At 39.2% G+C, this 16,951-nt stretch overlaps 1 protein-coding gene across 1 annotated transcript in view; it reads right to left on the bottom strand.

Moving 5' to 3' along the window:
* gnptab (N-acetylglucosamine-1-phosphate transferase subunits alpha and beta) overlaps positions 1–16,951 on the bottom strand; it is a 45,590-nt gene that overhangs the window by 7,582 nt on the left and 21,057 nt on the right. Inside the window, exons 9-19 of the mRNA XM_078417118.1 lie at positions 14,341–14,502; positions 13,186–13,365; positions 11,676–11,846; positions 11,287–11,410; positions 10,277–10,468; positions 8,557–9,695; positions 5,628–5,827; positions 4,608–4,827; positions 2,210–2,323; positions 1,444–1,529; positions 183–281 (exon numbers count right to left, since the gene is read on the bottom strand). Of these exons, the coding sequence (XP_078273244.1) occupies positions 183–281; positions 1,444–1,529; positions 2,210–2,323; positions 4,608–4,827; positions 5,628–5,827; positions 8,557–9,695; positions 10,277–10,468; positions 11,287–11,410; positions 11,676–11,846; positions 13,186–13,365; positions 14,341–14,502 (2,687 nt within the window). The remainder of the gene's footprint in view (positions 1–182; positions 282–1,443; positions 1,530–2,209; positions 2,324–4,607; positions 4,828–5,627; positions 5,828–8,556; positions 9,696–10,276; positions 10,469–11,286; positions 11,411–11,675; positions 11,847–13,185; positions 13,366–14,340; positions 14,503–16,951) is intronic.

A 16,951-nucleotide genomic window follows, 5' to 3' on the forward strand; every position in this document is an offset into this window, starting at 1 on the left:
GATTATGTTGGTGGCCTTGCCGAGGCAGTGAATGGTACAGAAGGAGTCAACGGAAGAAAGTTTGGTTTGTGATGATCTGGGCTACGATCACAACTCTCTGTAATTTCTTGCGGTCCCAAACAGCTGGGAAGAAACTGTCCCTGAATCAGGAGGGATTGCCATGGTTATTCTTGCAAATATACCTGGGATTTCTTCGGATGTCATCCAATTGTCCAACCACATGAGAAACATTTGTGCGAATCATTTTAAAAGCTATCTCTTCTTCTCCCATGATTTCAAACCTGTGCATATAAAAAGAGGAAATTAATTTGGAAACTCTTCCTCAAAATGCTTAATGTTACTCCTTACCTATTCAAATTCTGAGTGGAGAACAATAGGTGCCGAACAAGCATGGCACAGGCTATTAAAACACACAAATGTAAAACTATATGAAAAACCTCTGCACATATATCTCTTTCAAAGTTCTCACATGACGTTTCCCAGCAGGCAGGAATATTAAACTGCAAACAAGTAAATCGCCACTAAAGGACGAACAAGAGTCACTGCATGAAGAATGCTTATGTTTGATTCTAATCTACTCCAGTGGGATAAAATCCCATCTGAGCTAATGATAATAATCCAACGTGAAAATTAATATTGCTATCATTGATCTTGCTTAAAAGCATAAATTGGGCATTTCAGCCAAAATTGAGAAACTTGTATTCATTCATGCTTCCTATTACAATTGGCGATTAAGCAACTTTAGTTTATTGAAGATTGGAGCATTTCTTGGGCAAAGAAGCTTTCACACTAAATAGTGTTCACTTTCTCTAATCCTGGGGTGCCTGATGTTGACACATCGCTCAAAATGAAAACATATATTTTAAATTCCTTTTAGAAACATCATCCAAGTCATAACATAAAAATAAAATAATTTTTGTTACGAGTCTGCAAATACTTTTTGTTACAAATCAGTATAATTGAAAAATACACAATTTGAAAAGACACAAAGTACTGGAGTAACTCAGCGGGTCAGGCAGCATCACTGGAAAATATGTCTAGGTGATGTTTTGGGTCAGGATCCTTCTTCAGACTGATTGCTGGGGTGGGAGAAAGAAAGTTACAAGAGTGGAGGGACAGAACAAAGACTGGGAGGTCATGGCAGAATGGGAGTTATGTGGGACCCTCTCTCACTGCTCTCCCTCTATGATAATGTCACTCCAGCATTTTGTGTCCTTCCTTGGTAAACCAGCATCTGCAGTTTCTTGTTGAAGACGTTTTTGGAGCCGCGGTCCTGTGAAGAAGGGTCTCGACCCGAAACGCCACCCATTCCTTCTCTCCAGAGATGCTGCTCCAACTTTGTGTCTATTTGCAGTTCCTTATTCCTCCAATACATAATTTGGGTTTTATCATCTAAAAATACCACTTCGAAGAGGAAAACCAGATGGAAAGCTCTGTAAATACTTGTATTTATTTTTGTCCTTGTAAGCCTTACGGATCCGATCAGTGATTGGTTTGCAGTTGATCACAAGTCCTTTAGTTACTGCAGGCTGCAGAAAGCAAGATATGTAAAGACATTCAAATGTTACTGAAAGGAAAGAAGAATGTTTGCCACATTGATGTCACAGTATGCTAAGTAAACATGAAAGTAATTCTATCCAGTGACTACATTAAATGTAAATGTTCTGGAATTCTTTCCCCAAGGTTCTCGTCACCAATTTAAGGGCCTTCCTGAAATTCATCTATCATGCCAAGATTTGGGCGAATATTTTCACTTTGTCCATTTTCCACCCTCATTTCACAGAGGGACCGTGTTCAATAAAGTACACGTGAACCATTGAATGCAATCTCTGTGAAATGGAGGTGTACTTCGAAAATGAACAAAGTGAAACTAAGTGAGAAAGACACAAAATACTGGAGTAATTCGGGTCGGGCCAAGATAGACACAATTTGAGTTACATCAGCATTTTGTATCTATCTTTAGTGCAAACCAGTATCCAGTTCAATTTTATTACAAAGTGAAAATATAACTCAATTTCCCTGGATCATGCTGGTGTGGCTCATTAGCACATTAGCAATAGAACTGATGAAATAACTATTCAGCCCATTGCTTTGGTTGGGTGAACACCAAAAAACAATTTCATCAACAGAAGTATTTAATTTTAGAAGCACAAAGTTGATCATATTAGATCAATCAAGGTGTGTGGATTAGTATTCTTGCAGTTCTTACCAAGTTCGGGTCATAATAAGCCTCCTGGGTGGAAGAATCTCTGTCGATATGAGTTTCATTTGCAGGAAGTATTTTTGAGCAATTGATAAGCATTTGTTCCAAACTGGTTAAATCCTGAATATTAATAAAAAATAGCAATTAATAGACAAGAAATGCTGACTGTTCACAAGAAACATATACCCTCAATCCTGTTTCAGTAAAACAATCAACTAAATATGGTCAGCAAGCTTTTTTGGGTGCAAAAAAAGAGGGAGAGAATAGTCGGTGTCTGCAACATATATGGCCTGGGAAAGTGGTGGAAGAAGATACGATAGAAATGTTTAAGAAGCATTTAGACCGACCGGCATGTTAACAGATAGGGAAAGGAGGGATGTGCAGGCAGATGTGCAGTTAAATTGGCAACATGCTTGGAAGCAGACCAAAGGGCCTGTTCCTGTGCTGTACTGTTCTATGCTCCATACAGAACTGCAAAAACAAAAGACACAAAGTGGTGGAGTAACTCAGCAGGTCAGTCAGCATATCAGGAGAACATGGATAGGTGACGCTTCGGGACCGGGAAATAAAATTAATAAAAACGAAATGTTCTTATTAATGCAATGCCCTATACCTTTCATTTAAAAGCCAGCAGATTCACTCATATCTGCCAGGTTTCAAACACTTAACTGAGCAGATGTTTAGCATTCTCAATGTTGGTTAAAGTGCAACCTTCCACCACAATAAAGTAACATGCCAGTGGAAGTCAAATGGTGCATCAGAGACTCCTGCAGGCCAGGAAATGTTTCCATTGGGCACACACAAGGATAGTGGGAAAGATTGGCTTGCCCAAAAAAGGAAAGCAGACGTTTTAGTTTTAGAGATACGGCAGGGAAACTGACCATTCAATAGACAATAGACAATAGGTGCAGGAGTAGGCCATTCAGCCCTTCGAGCCAGCACCGCCATTCAATGCGATCATGGCTGATCACTCTCAATCAGTACCCCATTCCTGCCTTCTCCCCATACCCCCTCACTCCGCTATCCTTAAGAGCTCTATCCATCTCTCTCTTGAAAGCATCCAACGAACTGGCCTCCACTGCCTTCTGAGGCAGAGAATTCCACACCTTCACCACTCTCTGACTGAAAAAGTTCTTCCTCATCTCCGTTCTAAATGGCCTACCCCTTATTCTTAAACTGTGGCCCCTTGTTCTGGACTCCCCCAACATTGGGAACATGTTTCCTGCCTCTAATGTGTCCAATCCCCTAATTATCTTATATGTTTCAATAAGATCCCCCCTCATCCTTCTAAATTCCAGTGTATACAAGCCCAATCGCTCCAGCCTTTCAACATACGACAGTCCCGCCATTCCGGGAATTAACCTAGTGAACCGACGCTGCACGCCCTCCATAGCAAGAATATCCTTCCTCAAATTTGGAGACCAAAACTGCACACAGTACTCCAGGTGCGGTCTCACCAGGGCCCGGTACAACTGTAGAAGGACCTCTTTGCTCCTATACTCAACTCCTCTTGTTATGAAGGCCAACATTCCATTGGCTTTCTTCACTGCCTGCTGTACCTGCATGCTTCCTTTCATTGACTGATGCACTAGGACACCCAGATCTCGTTGAACTCCCCCTCCTCCTAACTTGACACCATTCAGATAATAATCTGCCTTTCTATTCTTACTTCCAAAGTGAATAACCTCACACTTATCTACATTAAACTGCATCTGCCATGTGTCCGCCCATTCACACAACCTGTCCAAGTCACCCTGCAGCCTTATTGCATCTTCCTCACAATTCACACTACCCCCCAGCTTAGTATTCAGCTCACGTTGACCATCGATCTCCTGTTCACACTATTCTATGTTATCCCACTTTCGTATCCACTCCCTACACACTCGGGGTAATTTACAGAGGCCAATTAACCTACAAACACCCCCACATCCTGAGGATGTGGGCGAAAACCGGAGCACCCAGAGAAAACCCAGGCAGTCACAGGGAGAATGTGCAAATTCTACACAGGCAGGATTGAACCCAGGTCGCTGGCGACGTGAGGCAGCAACTAACCAACTGGGCCTTCAGCATTACTAAAGTAGATTATCATGGGTGTTACCTCAGTGTTTGTTTGTGAATGAAATATATTCATTTTAAATGTTGATTTTTTCTCTCATTTTCATGCTGATTGCAGATTTTTGAAAAAGAAAAATCATTGGTGTTTTGAACAATGCATTAGCAAGCCAAATGTGATCACAGAGCCCCATCATCTGATCAACTGAAAGTCTCACTGCTAGAAACAGTGCAGTAGGCCCAAGCATCGATAATCTTGTTGTCAACAAAAAATCTGCACCAACACACACTGAATTTGCTCGCCACTTAAATCACACAAAACAGCAACCTGAATAGAATATAGAGGTTTTACCTGCAAGCTCAGGGGAAGTTCATGAATCCTGGTTGCCAACGTCCTGATTTCCCGATCAGAGAGGATTCCTGATCGATCGGTGTCAATCTCATCAAAAACATCGGATAGGTTTAATGGCTGTAGTGCACTCATTACGTAGTAAAAATAGGAAAATGCAAACTGCATGTCCTCAGAATGACGAACCTTATGGTCAGAAGACTTGTCAAAGGCCTCTGGAAAACTATCAGAAAAATAAATAAATTCTGTAAGTGAACAAAATGATGCTGGTTCCAAGCGAATCAAAACATTACATCATTAGAAAAATGACCAAATCATCCATCCATATATGTTTTTCCAGTTTTCCCACATCTCCTCTCTGAAGAGTCCTGAAATGTCACCTATCAATGCTCTGCAGAGATGCTGCCTGACCCGCCAAGATACTCCAGCATTGTGTGTCTTATTTTGTAAAGTAATTCCTTGTGTCTGCTCTCTCAAATTACTGGTGCCGGATGCCTTAAGATTCCTGTACAATTTGTTGCCATAAAACTTCACTCAAAATAATCTCATATGCAAGGATTTTCGACTATGCTGAGAACAAAAAAGATCATGAAGGCAAGTCCAATTCTACCCTTCACTGTAATCCTAGAGGTTTCTTGCATTATTTCATGCCAGGTTTTAAGTATGGCTATAGCCACAAACAAGCTGATTTACGAAAAAAAAACCCTCACATGCAAGCTGACGATACAACATGCGCACAGAAAAATGATGTGCAAACATTTAATACTTATTTTTAATCAAGATTTTAGACTGGTACATTAGATGGTATATTAATACCATAACTTTTCCCAGCAAGACGATCTTGCGAATTCAAAGTACTATAAGGCTAACAAAAAGGGAATATTACAACCATGCAATTAAAAAAAATTATGCTCCTGTACAAATTAGTATTAGAATACATTACAGCAAAAAAATGGAATCACAAAATAGTGAATTTATTTTAAAAAATGAAAGCTTGAAGAAACAAAATTGACAATATCTCACAGATCTTGAAGATCACTCATGATAACACGATCAATCATGTGAGGCATGTGAGCAGGAACCTTACGAGAAGCAAATCCAAATTTGGTATTGAGAAGTTTATTCACATAGCGCAGTGAGTCTGCAAACGTGTCCTGGAGTTTTCTTCCCATTTGTTTACTGTCAGTGTAATATGCATACGCCTTCTCCAGCTTTGCCTTCTCCTAAAATAAGATGTTAGAGCTCATGAGATTTTAATTTTAAAACTTGTATGCTTAGGTATCTTCAGATGTGAACTAATATATTTTTAACAGAGAATTATAAACACATTACTAAGGGTTAGTCTTCAATTCAACATGGACAGGATCAAAACACATTCCAGATTTGCAATTAAGTTGTTCTTATGTCCTCAGATGGAATTATATATCCCTCATTTTATAGAACCAATCAAGGGTATAGTTAGGAAGAGTAAGACAAACTCAAACAAAAAATGACACAAAGTGCTTGAGCAACTCAGCGGGTCAGGCAGCCACTGGGAAACATGGATAGGTTTTGTTTTGGGTCAAGACGCTTCTTCAGTGTCAATGTTCCCGACCTATCCATGTTCTCCAGAAATGCTGTGGGCCTGCTGAGTTACTCCAGCACTTTGCGGCATCTCAGAAGAACACGGATGGACGACATTTAGGACCCGTCTTCAGAATGAAACGTTGCCTATCCAGTTCTCCAGAGATGCTGCCTGACTCGCTGAGTTTTTTTGTAAACCAGCAGTTCTTTGTGTCAACAAATGCAGCCACCTTTGTGTTAAAGCACAATTTGCCCGAGGTCATTTTTAAACTTACTACCAGACGCCAAGACCATTTGGCTCATGGTGCCTGTGCTGGTCCACAGTTCTGCTGGTCAGGACTCAAGTACACAAAGAGTTTCCATTTCAATGTGATGAGTTACTGAGGTCTAACAGACTCCTACTGGGGGGGGGGGGGAAACTTCTTTAAATCATGTTCCAATTATTTTAAATCTATGCGCTAATTTTTTGATCCCTTTTAAGGGAACAGGTTAGATTTCTCTCTTTCCCAGTTCTGTTACTCTTTCCACAGATAGTGCCTATCTACTGTGCGTTGAGAATTTCCTGTTTTTATTTCTGATTTCCAGCATTTGAATTGTTTTTAATTTTTATTTATGTCCTTCCTCGGGTAGTCAGAACAGAACTGCATGCAATCTACAGATATGGCTTTGGCAAGACATATAATTTCAGTAAGCAGCTTTTTACTTTTGTATTTAATCCTTTTACAATAAAGACCAACCTTTCTAATTGCATACCATGTATGCATGCTAACTTTCCACACTAGGACCTTTTGAACATCAAAGTCTTTACTTTTACATTCAATCCTTTTATAATCACGACCAACATATTACCCTTCTAATTGCATACCATATATGCATGCTAACTTTCCACACCCAGGGCCCTTTGAACATCGATATCTTTAAATCACTCACTATGAAAAAAATAATGTACTTTGCTACTTTTGATGGAACTACATGACCTACATTTTCTTCGTCGCTTCATTTAACCTACTTTCCCTTGCTCTTTCTCTGTAAGCTTCTAAGATGACTTGCTACCACTCAGCATCATTTGAAATCATAATTATGCTTAATTCCCTGTAGCACCTGTCACAGTAGAAAATGACCACTTTATTCCAATACCCTGCTTTTTTTGCCACTTTTGTCAATTCTCAGTTAATATCGGCATATAAAGTGCATTTCATTTTAATAATCTCTGATGTGAGTTTATCAAAAGTCTCCTATGAGTGCATTCACATCGCATCAGTTTAGTTCTCCATTACCTACTTTTTGCTTGGTATAATTCATAAATATTTTTGACAAATTTGTGAAACAATATCCTTTTATACAGCCTTGTTAACTTTGATTAATCCAATCATTTTCTAAATAGAGTCAGAGTCATACAGCACGGAAACAGGCCCCTTGACCTAACCAGGCCAACCAAGATGTCCCACCTAAGCTAGTCTCATTTGTCTGTGTTTAACCCACACCCCACTAAACCTTTCCTATTCATGCACCTGCTGTACAGTTTCTTTAGGAAAAGACTATAGCATTTACACTGCTGCTGATATCATGCTAACTGGTCTATCGTTCCCAGTTTTCTGTTTCCCTCCTTTCCTAAATATCTGTCCCAACCATTCTAGATTTGATGGAATTGTAAAGATGAGTGAATCTCTTATCTCTTTTGTCATCTCCTTCAAAGCCGTGGAACGCTAGTAAATCCTAGGGATTTAACGCCTTTGAAACCTGTTAATTTCTCCAACACTGTCACAGTTAGGGCGGCACGGTGGCAAAGCGGTAGAGTTGCTGCCTTATAGCGCTTGCAGCACCAGAGACCCGGGTTCGATCCTGACTACGGTTGCTGTCTATATAGAGTTTGTACGTTCTCCCCGTGACCGCATAGATTTTCTCCGAGATCTTCGGTTTCCTCCCACACTCCAAAGACGTACAGGTTTGCAGGTCGATTGGCTTGGTATAAATGTAAATTGTCCCTAATGTATGTAGGGTAGTGTTAATGTGTAGTGATCGTTCGTCAGTGCGGACTCAATGGGCCGAAGGGCTTGTTTCCGCGCTGTATCTCTAAACTCTCGAGGCAATTTCTTCAAACTCCTAATCACCTGATTTGTAACACTTCTATTTCCTTCCTAAAAATAGATGCAAAATATTAAAATCTCTGCTGTTTCTTTATTGTCCAGTATAATTTATCCTGAATCGATTCGAAGGCACCCACAATAAACTTTAGCTAATCTTTTCCACTATACACATTTATAAAAGCTCTTATCATCTACAACACAGAATAACTGGAAACAATTTAGTGATTTTGTCGGAATTCATTTGTGATAGTTTTCTGTTACACAGGCAGCTGAGTGAATCGTGCATTTTATAAATCACTTACTTCCAACAGATCTTGAAAATACCCTTGTTTTTCCCACGGCAGAAAGCCAGCATAATTTTCAACGTAATAATGCAGTTTTCTGTTGGAATGTCCGATACTGATGTTTTTACCCTTTGCTTCAACCCTTTGCTCTTGAGCCTTGAACTTTGTTTCAATTTCGTTGGCACTCTGATCCTGTTTTAATTTGCTGCTGTCATTTGGAATAAGAATATTAAGAATTCTCTGTGAAGTGATGGGTTTGACATCTGATTTTTGTAACACTGAGATGTCCTTGGGTGGATCTTTTAACATGGCACTCATTTTCATTGTAAAGGAAGAATTCAGAGTTACTAGATTGTCAGCTTGTTCATTTCTTCCTGCTTGGCCATTCTCAACACGTTCTTTTGTCAAATGGTTCTTAGCGTTTTCATCCTCACCCATATACTCTGCATTAGTAAATCCCTTTTCCGAGAAGTCCAGATCCTTGAACAAAATATTTCCTGTGCGCTGATTCCCGCCTTCATTTTCATTCTTTTTTGAAGAATGGATAAGATTTCTAAAAAGTTTCAAAATAAGTAACTTTGTATGATTGTACCCTTTAAGTGTAATATCACCTTCTTTCAATTTTGAATCCAATTCTTTCAATTGATTTTGTGCAGTAATGGGCAGAAGTGATACATTAACAGACTGGAATTGGAGCAGAAGGCTGATGTTCAAGTCATCCAAAGTCCTTTCCTCAATTTTAGGGTATAGCAGTTCTTTAGGAATGTCTTTAAATGACACTTCTATTTCCAGTGGGGCTGCAGTGACATTTAATGCTTTTCTTTCCTTCAAACTGGAAGTTTGGTTTGTTTTCAGACTTTCTCTGGTGTCAGCTTCCACAGAAAGGTACATTTTAAATTCCTTATCATTTTTGTCCAGGCAAGTTAAATTAAAATAGACAGTGGTTGTATTAATTCCTCTGTGCATGATCAAGTGAATTGTCTTCCATTTGTTAGCCACGGAGGCATGCCAAATAATTGCATTATCTACAAATGATGCCTCTGTGATCTTGTTAGCAAACCCCTCAAAACTGAAGTAAGTCAACGCCTCACCTTTCGGAAGCACATAATGGGTCTGGTTGTGAAAAAGAATCACACCATACATCTGATCAAAGTGGTCTGTAAAGATAGTTGAAAAAACAAAGTCAATATAAAATGCCTTTAAGCAGCATAGTTTTCTATCAAATTTCTGTCCCAATTTCAGCATAACTGAAATCAATTGAGTGCAAAAAACAGAGTCAAAAACATTTTTGTAAAATATTGGAAATAATCTGGAGATAGCTAATATAAAAACTGTGCATTTTTTTAGATAAAGTGCACAAAGAAATTGAATGGATACATTATTCAAGAGAAAGGAAGTTAAGAAGTGAATCTAAATGGATCAGATAAAGTCCATCCAAGGTTGCTTTACTCTGATCATTGGAACCTGAATCACAACCCGCATTTGAAGTGTTTAAGTTCAAAACTAGCTTGCAAAATATTATTATGGTGGAGAGATGTAAATTTATGGAGCAGACATCAATGGGATGTTGAAATTAATTCTTCAGAGATCTTGTTTGGAAGACTTATTTTCCTTTGAAATGATGCAGACATTGCTGGCATTACTAACATTGTTTGTACAACTCCAGAGGGTTTGCTGATGCTATTTAAAATTAATCTAGTCCAGCTTTCCAAGATATAGAGGTCATAGTTTAACTTACCTTGTCCACAATCACCAGCGTCGAATCCACATGATAAGACGTTACAAGCTTGATCACAAAATTTATCAGCCAGCCAAGAGTTGGCGCAACCTTGGTTGCAATATGTTAGTCCTGGAAGACCACCAGCAAACTGCCAGGCCTGTGCATTCACCACTCCTGCAGCACCACCGCCACGACTACTTGCAGTGTTTCCTGTAATCAGAACACACCGTGTAACCTGTTCAACAGTACAACACAAAGTGCTAGAGTAACTCAGCAGGTCAGGCAGCACTTGCGGAAGGAATGGACAGGCAACATTTCAGGTTGGTACACTTCATTCATTGTGTCTTTAACATTGTTAAAATGTCCCGAAGGAATTCAACAAAATTCAGAATAGGGTAAATACAGAGTTTTTTAACCCAGAGTAGGGGAATCAAGAAGCGGGGAACATAGGTTTAAGGTGAGAGGGGGAAGATTTAATAGGAACACGAGGGGTAATTATTTGTGGTAATCGACCTTCCATCAGGTACATGAATAGGAAAGGTTTAGGATATGGGCCAGTTTCCATGCTGTATGACTTTTAAAATTTGATACCAAGCCTTGCAGTTTCACTGGAACAGATGATCTAACGCTTGATCAAAGACCAAAAGGGAGATTGAATTGAAGTGCATCAAATTATCTGTGGCGTAGAGAAGATAGGAAGGACCCAAAGGTGAGAGGGAATGAGGGAGAGAGGTGAGAGAAAACATTAACTAAATGAGGCACAAGATGAAAGATTAGTTTCTGCCCTCACCAACCAGAATACGAGGATGTCGATCATCCTCTAAAAGAGTGTTGGAGGCAGAAACCTCTATCACATTGAAGAATTAACCTGAAATCTGCATGAAACAATGTGGTCTACCATGCTAGAGGAGGAGTTGGGAAATGGGATCTGCCTGCACATTATACATCTGAACGGGGGTTGAATCTGCCCACGTATAACATTACTTTTATGATTCTTAAAGAGAATGAAACCAAGTGGTTTAACCTACCAAGACAATCGCCTCCATCCCAATCACAAGCTGAATTATTGCAAGCCTTGTCACAGTAGCCATCTTTAATCCAAGAGCCAGGACATCCATCGGCACAATTTGGAACTGGCCAGGTGAGGTAAACCTAACAAAAAAGTTTGGTAGGTTTCTTAACATTAACCAGCAACATGAACCCCCTGCAAATTTTAATTTGATTTAATATATTGGTATAAATAGACAAATTTGTTGCCAAGGAAATTTCTTTAGCGCCTTTCAAAAGTGTATGATTTTGCAATGTTACCAGAATTTATCAGAGAGAGAACACAATTACACTGCATAGTCAAATAAAAATGCAAGGTTCATATAATGTTGTTTAAATAGTACATGTGGTAATTAAAAGTACTGCTTACCTTTTGTCCATTCGAATGAGAGTAAAAGTCATCAGGCCATACTTCCTCTCCAAACATGACATCATCATTTAAATAGATGAATTTCTGAGAAAGGCCGGGAATGCGATGGAGATGCGTTTCAATGGCTGGCGAGCTAAAGGTTGGCAAATGGCTGAGATTCCTGAAGATCTCCTAAGGGAGGAAGGTCAAACATGAAAGTCAATCTTGTGTAAACAAAATTTATTACTGTTCCACGTTCAATTCCTGGAAAACAATTTCACAGCAAACCAACACTGAATGCCAGTTTAACGATCTGAACAAATACAAAATGACCTGGAAAGGTTGGTGTCATGATGATAAATGCAGAGCAGAGATTGGAAAAGTATAATGAACAGGTACAATACAACTTAAACAGCATTATTCTGCAAGGGATGGAACAGCACAGGACAGTATATGGTAGCAGGTACAAAAATGAGTCAAAGAGACAGCAGGGAAACAGGCTCTTCAGTCCAACTCATCCATGCTGGCCAACATGCCCCATCTAAGCTAGTTCCATTTACCCGCGTTTGGCCCATATCTCTCCGAATCTTTCCTGTCCACGTACCCGTCCCAGTGATTTTTAAATCCTGCCTGAACTATGTCCTCTGGTAGCTCATTCCATATACTCACCACCCTGTGTGGGGAAAAAGTTGACCCTCTGGTTCCTTTGAAATCTTTCCCCGTCTCACCTTAAACCTATACCCTCTAGCTCTTGATTCCTCTACCCTGGGTAAAAGACTGTGCATCCACTCCATCTGTTCTCGTCATGATTTTGTACACCTCTATAAGATCGCCCCTCAGCCTCATGCGCTCCAAGCAATAAAGTCCTAGCTTCCCCAACCTCTCCCTGTAGCTCAGTCCCTCAAGTCCTGACAACATCCTTATAAATCCTGATTTAACTATTTTGTGGCATAGTGGTAGAGTCGCTGCCTTACAATGCCAAAGACCCAGGTTCAATCCTGACTAGAGTGCTGTCTATACTGAGCTTGTATGTTCTCCCTGTGATCGCATGGTTTTTTTTCCGGGTGCTCTGGTTTCCGTCCATACTCCAAAGATGTACAAGTTTGTACGTTATTTGGCTTCTGTAAAATTATCGTTAGTGAGTAGGAAAGAACTGGGTCACGGGTGATTGTACGCCAGTGTGGACTTGGTGGGCTTCCACGCTGCATCTCTAAAAAATGAAAAAACTTAAATTAAAATACCACATAAATAAACAGAAAAAGTGAATGGAACCAAAGTCAAGTAAAACAAATGGTATCAAACTTGATTCAGTGGTAATATTAAATACTTTGGCCAATACTGAAGTGCTGATCATCATTTTTCAAGCCTTTATATTCATGCAGATAAGCAGAACTGCAGTAATTTTTGTTATTGATTTTGAGGCATTTCTTTTACGTCTCTCTTTGCTACTTATCTTTACCCACAGAATCACAGCTCTAATTTGGAGCTGTTACACCTACCACCTCTATCAACGATAAGAGAAGGAACTTGCCTGATGCGTTACGATTGTTACACGAAGATTGTCCAAGTTCAACCAAGAAGGAATTTGGCCATTGGTTACGATAAAGACATGGCGTATCCAAGGTGCATATCTCTCCACAGACCGCAAAGAGTAGCGCAATTCCTCATTGTCCTCAAACCGACTGGCTGAAATATCATCATCCTGCTTGGACTTGTGGAGAAGAGTGAAGCTGGTAATGAATGGACTGTCTGTGTTATAGTTATCAACTGCTTGTAAAAGAATCAGTGCAGTAAAAAAACATAAATGATCCCCACATTTAATCCAACTGCACTATAATCTAAGCACACGCAATGCTGTTAGAAAACTATTAACTTTTATTTGTATAATGTAATGTATTTACACTTTATCCCAATTTCTCTTTCCACAGCTGCGGTCTGACTTGCTGAATGCTTCCACCACTTTGTTCAGATTTCCACACGCATAAATTATTAAACAGTCACAAACATTTCAATTATTCTTTTATACAAAGATTCACAGGCTTGCAATAATGAACAGCCAAGTTAAAAATTCCAGAGCATGCCCCAAAATGCATTGGCTCATTGGTGAAGACCAATGAACAACCATCCATGGATGAATTGCTAGAACCATTTATTTGCTGGATGGTCCAAGACAATGGGACAATTTTAGCTGATCCATTTGCCTGTAATTAGGCCCAAATCCCTCTAAACCTTTTCTATCCATTTATCTGTCCTTCATTTTTAAATGTTGTTATTGTACCTGCCTCAACCACCTTCTTTGGCAGCTCATTCCATATACCCACCACCCTTTGTGTGAAAAAGTTGTCCCTCGGGTGCCTGTTAAATCCTTTGCTTTCTCACTTTAATCCTAAGTCCTTTAGTTCTTGAAATTCCGTGAAATTTTCTTTTGTTTTCGATTTCCAGGATCTGTAGCATTTTACTTTAAGTTTGGTTCCCCACTTTATTATGGTGCTTACAGGAAGCAATCCCTTACCTGAAATACACAGCATGGAACTTTTGCCGTTTCAGAAAATCAAACTGGAGATATTTGCAAAGACTGTTAACCTGTTATATTAGATAATTTGCTGTATAAAAGCACTTAAAATCTTAACACACAGTACAATTCAAAAGTCCACATACATATTTGCTTACTTTGTGGATCACCTACCTGGCTGATGGTACTGAGGTCCCACAATAAATAGACCGGGTTGACTGATATCTCTTTCCCCTCTATAGTCATGTTATGCTTGGGATGCTTGGTTAGTTCCACAAAATCTCTTGGATCTTTGAGTAATAATAGCACCACACCAGCTTCAGAATATAACTGCAGCTAGAGGAAGAGAATCAAATTGGGAATTTGTCACTTTAAAATGCCTACCAAGGTAACATTGATCATAAGTCAGCAGCTTGTAAAAGCAGTTTGTAAAAGCAGCTTGCAAAAACGGTACACGTGACAATAAACTAAACAGGCAATAACAAATTGTTATGAAAAGTGCACAATTGTAATCAAATCATATCATAATAATGGCATTGGAGGTAACTATTGAACCAAGTACACACAATGTAATGCAGGTCCCCATATTACGTTGAAGATATGAAATGTTTCTTCCAATTACTGCTTTATTTCAATGGTACTTTATTGTCACACGTAGTGAATTATTTTTGCATACTTAACTGAGATCATCGATCGAATGCAGTAATCAGACAATCCTGTATCATTAGAAATGTGCTTTACAATTGCACCTTTCCTCATTCTATTATAAAAGTCTGAAGTACTTAATTGCTGGATAGTCGGTCCTTCAGTCCAAGGCAATTGGTTTTATCTTACAGTATTGGTACAAAGGTCATTTACAAATCTTTAAACACCTGAGGTGCAGAGCCATTTAGAGTTTTGAGTAGGGTATTTTCGGAGAAGAAATTCTTATGGATTAGCCAGTAGTAACATCATAAGATGTTTATGTCTTCATCTGTTTTAAGTTGTCATCTCACCACAATGTTTGGTTTTAGGTATTTACCACTATTATAATAGAATTGGCTTATATTCAAGATCAGTGCTCGGGAATAGGAGAAAAGAATATTTCTACAAATTTGACAGACCAATCTACCAAAGAAGGTTGGAGTCAAAGAACAGTGCTTTTCCCAAAAGGGGAAGGTTAGGAGTAAGTATGACTAAATGAAGGTCAACAACCGTATCCGTGCTGCTTATAACAGGGGTCATTGAACAAGTTAGCTTCATAGCTAGTTTGAGTTCTGTCTACCGAACAGCAGTGACTTTTTTTTTTAATAGGATAATTAATCTCTCTGGATTAGAGCGTTTATATGCTTCCAATCTCATAGTTTACAATCCATGCAGTTAGTGCAGATGACACATCACTAAAGGAAAACTTGCATTACACATGGAAAAATGGCATAAAGGAAGAAAAAAAAATCAGCAATTAAAATTGAACACATTAAATAAGGAACCGCTTAAGTTTGAAAAGATTCACTGCATCAAACTCAAATTCATTGGTAAACTACAAACAGAATAATTTATTGCCATGCTACTTTCAGTATGACTTTTACACGACAGTCTAAAAATATTCCTTTAGCTAAGGCGTAAAGATTTACTATGTTTGTTGAGGCTTTTCAAGGAAAGAGGTCAAGGATAGCCAGGACAATTGAAAGATGACCCTGAGCAGTAGCTGACTGATACTCTGCCAAGCTCGATTTGAATTTCCAAGCTGTCATTCAACTATGTTGTTGAAATGCAGAGAACCATTTAGGAGAATACATAGATCCCGTGTCTAATTTCCAAAATCCTGAGTGGTGATCAAACAATTTCCAATTACCCTGCGACAATCTTTACATTAGAAATTAATTTAAATAACTGCTGCAGTGTCAAACAAGTTCCTGATCTTTGAAACTAGTTGTAGTTTAAATGGAGATGCTGCAGAATATTGTACTGCTGTGCTTGCCTTACATGGTGTAGTTCAATGGAAAACTCAAACTGTAGTCTCGTTATATTTTTCTGAAGGGAACTGGAAAACTGTGCAGAAAACTTGCACTTTATCCCAAGGAAGTGGAAGATGCTGATAAAGCAAATCAACCATCTGATACCTACAAAATACCAGTGGGCAAAAATAGCATGCATCTTTATTGACGTTATCTTTCTTTAATTCTGACAATTGCCAAGCTAATTTAGTAACCAAATTAATTTAAAGTCAGATTTTAATCCAGGATCTATTCCACTTATGTTTAGTCAGGTAGAAGGACATTGAAAAAAGCTTCACTGATCCCAATTAAGAGACAATTGGGACAATTGGCTAGCTTTAGTGTGAATCTCAAATCCAGAAATAGGAAAATTGGCCCAGTGTTATACTAGTGAGCCACTGCCTCTTTGCTTGTTCCTCAAAACACCTGTCACTATACCTCCTCCCTCGACTCTGTTGAGGGACCATGACAATCCTTTCAGGTTAGGCAGAGGTTCGCTTGCACCTCCTCCAACCTCATCTACTGTAGTTCAAGATGTGGACTCTTATACATCGGCTAATCCAAACGCAGACTGGGCGATCGTTTCGCAGAACACCTTCGCTCAGCCCACCTGAACCAACCTGATCTCCCGGTTGCTGGACACTTTAATTCTCCTTCCCATTCCTACACAGACCTTTCTGTCCTATGTCTCCTCCATTGTCAGAGTAAGGCTAAACACAAATTGGAGGAACATCATCTCATATTGGGCAGCTTGCAGCCCAGTGGCATGAATATTGATTTATCCCATGGTGGTGGCCCCAGCATTCCCT

This window comes from Rhinoraja longicauda, chromosome 20 (assembly GCF_053455715.1).
Source record: "Rhinoraja longicauda isolate Sanriku21f chromosome 20, sRhiLon1.1, whole genome shotgun sequence".
Lineage (NCBI taxonomy): Eukaryota > Metazoa > Chordata > Chondrichthyes > Rajiformes > Arhynchobatidae > Rhinoraja > Rhinoraja longicauda.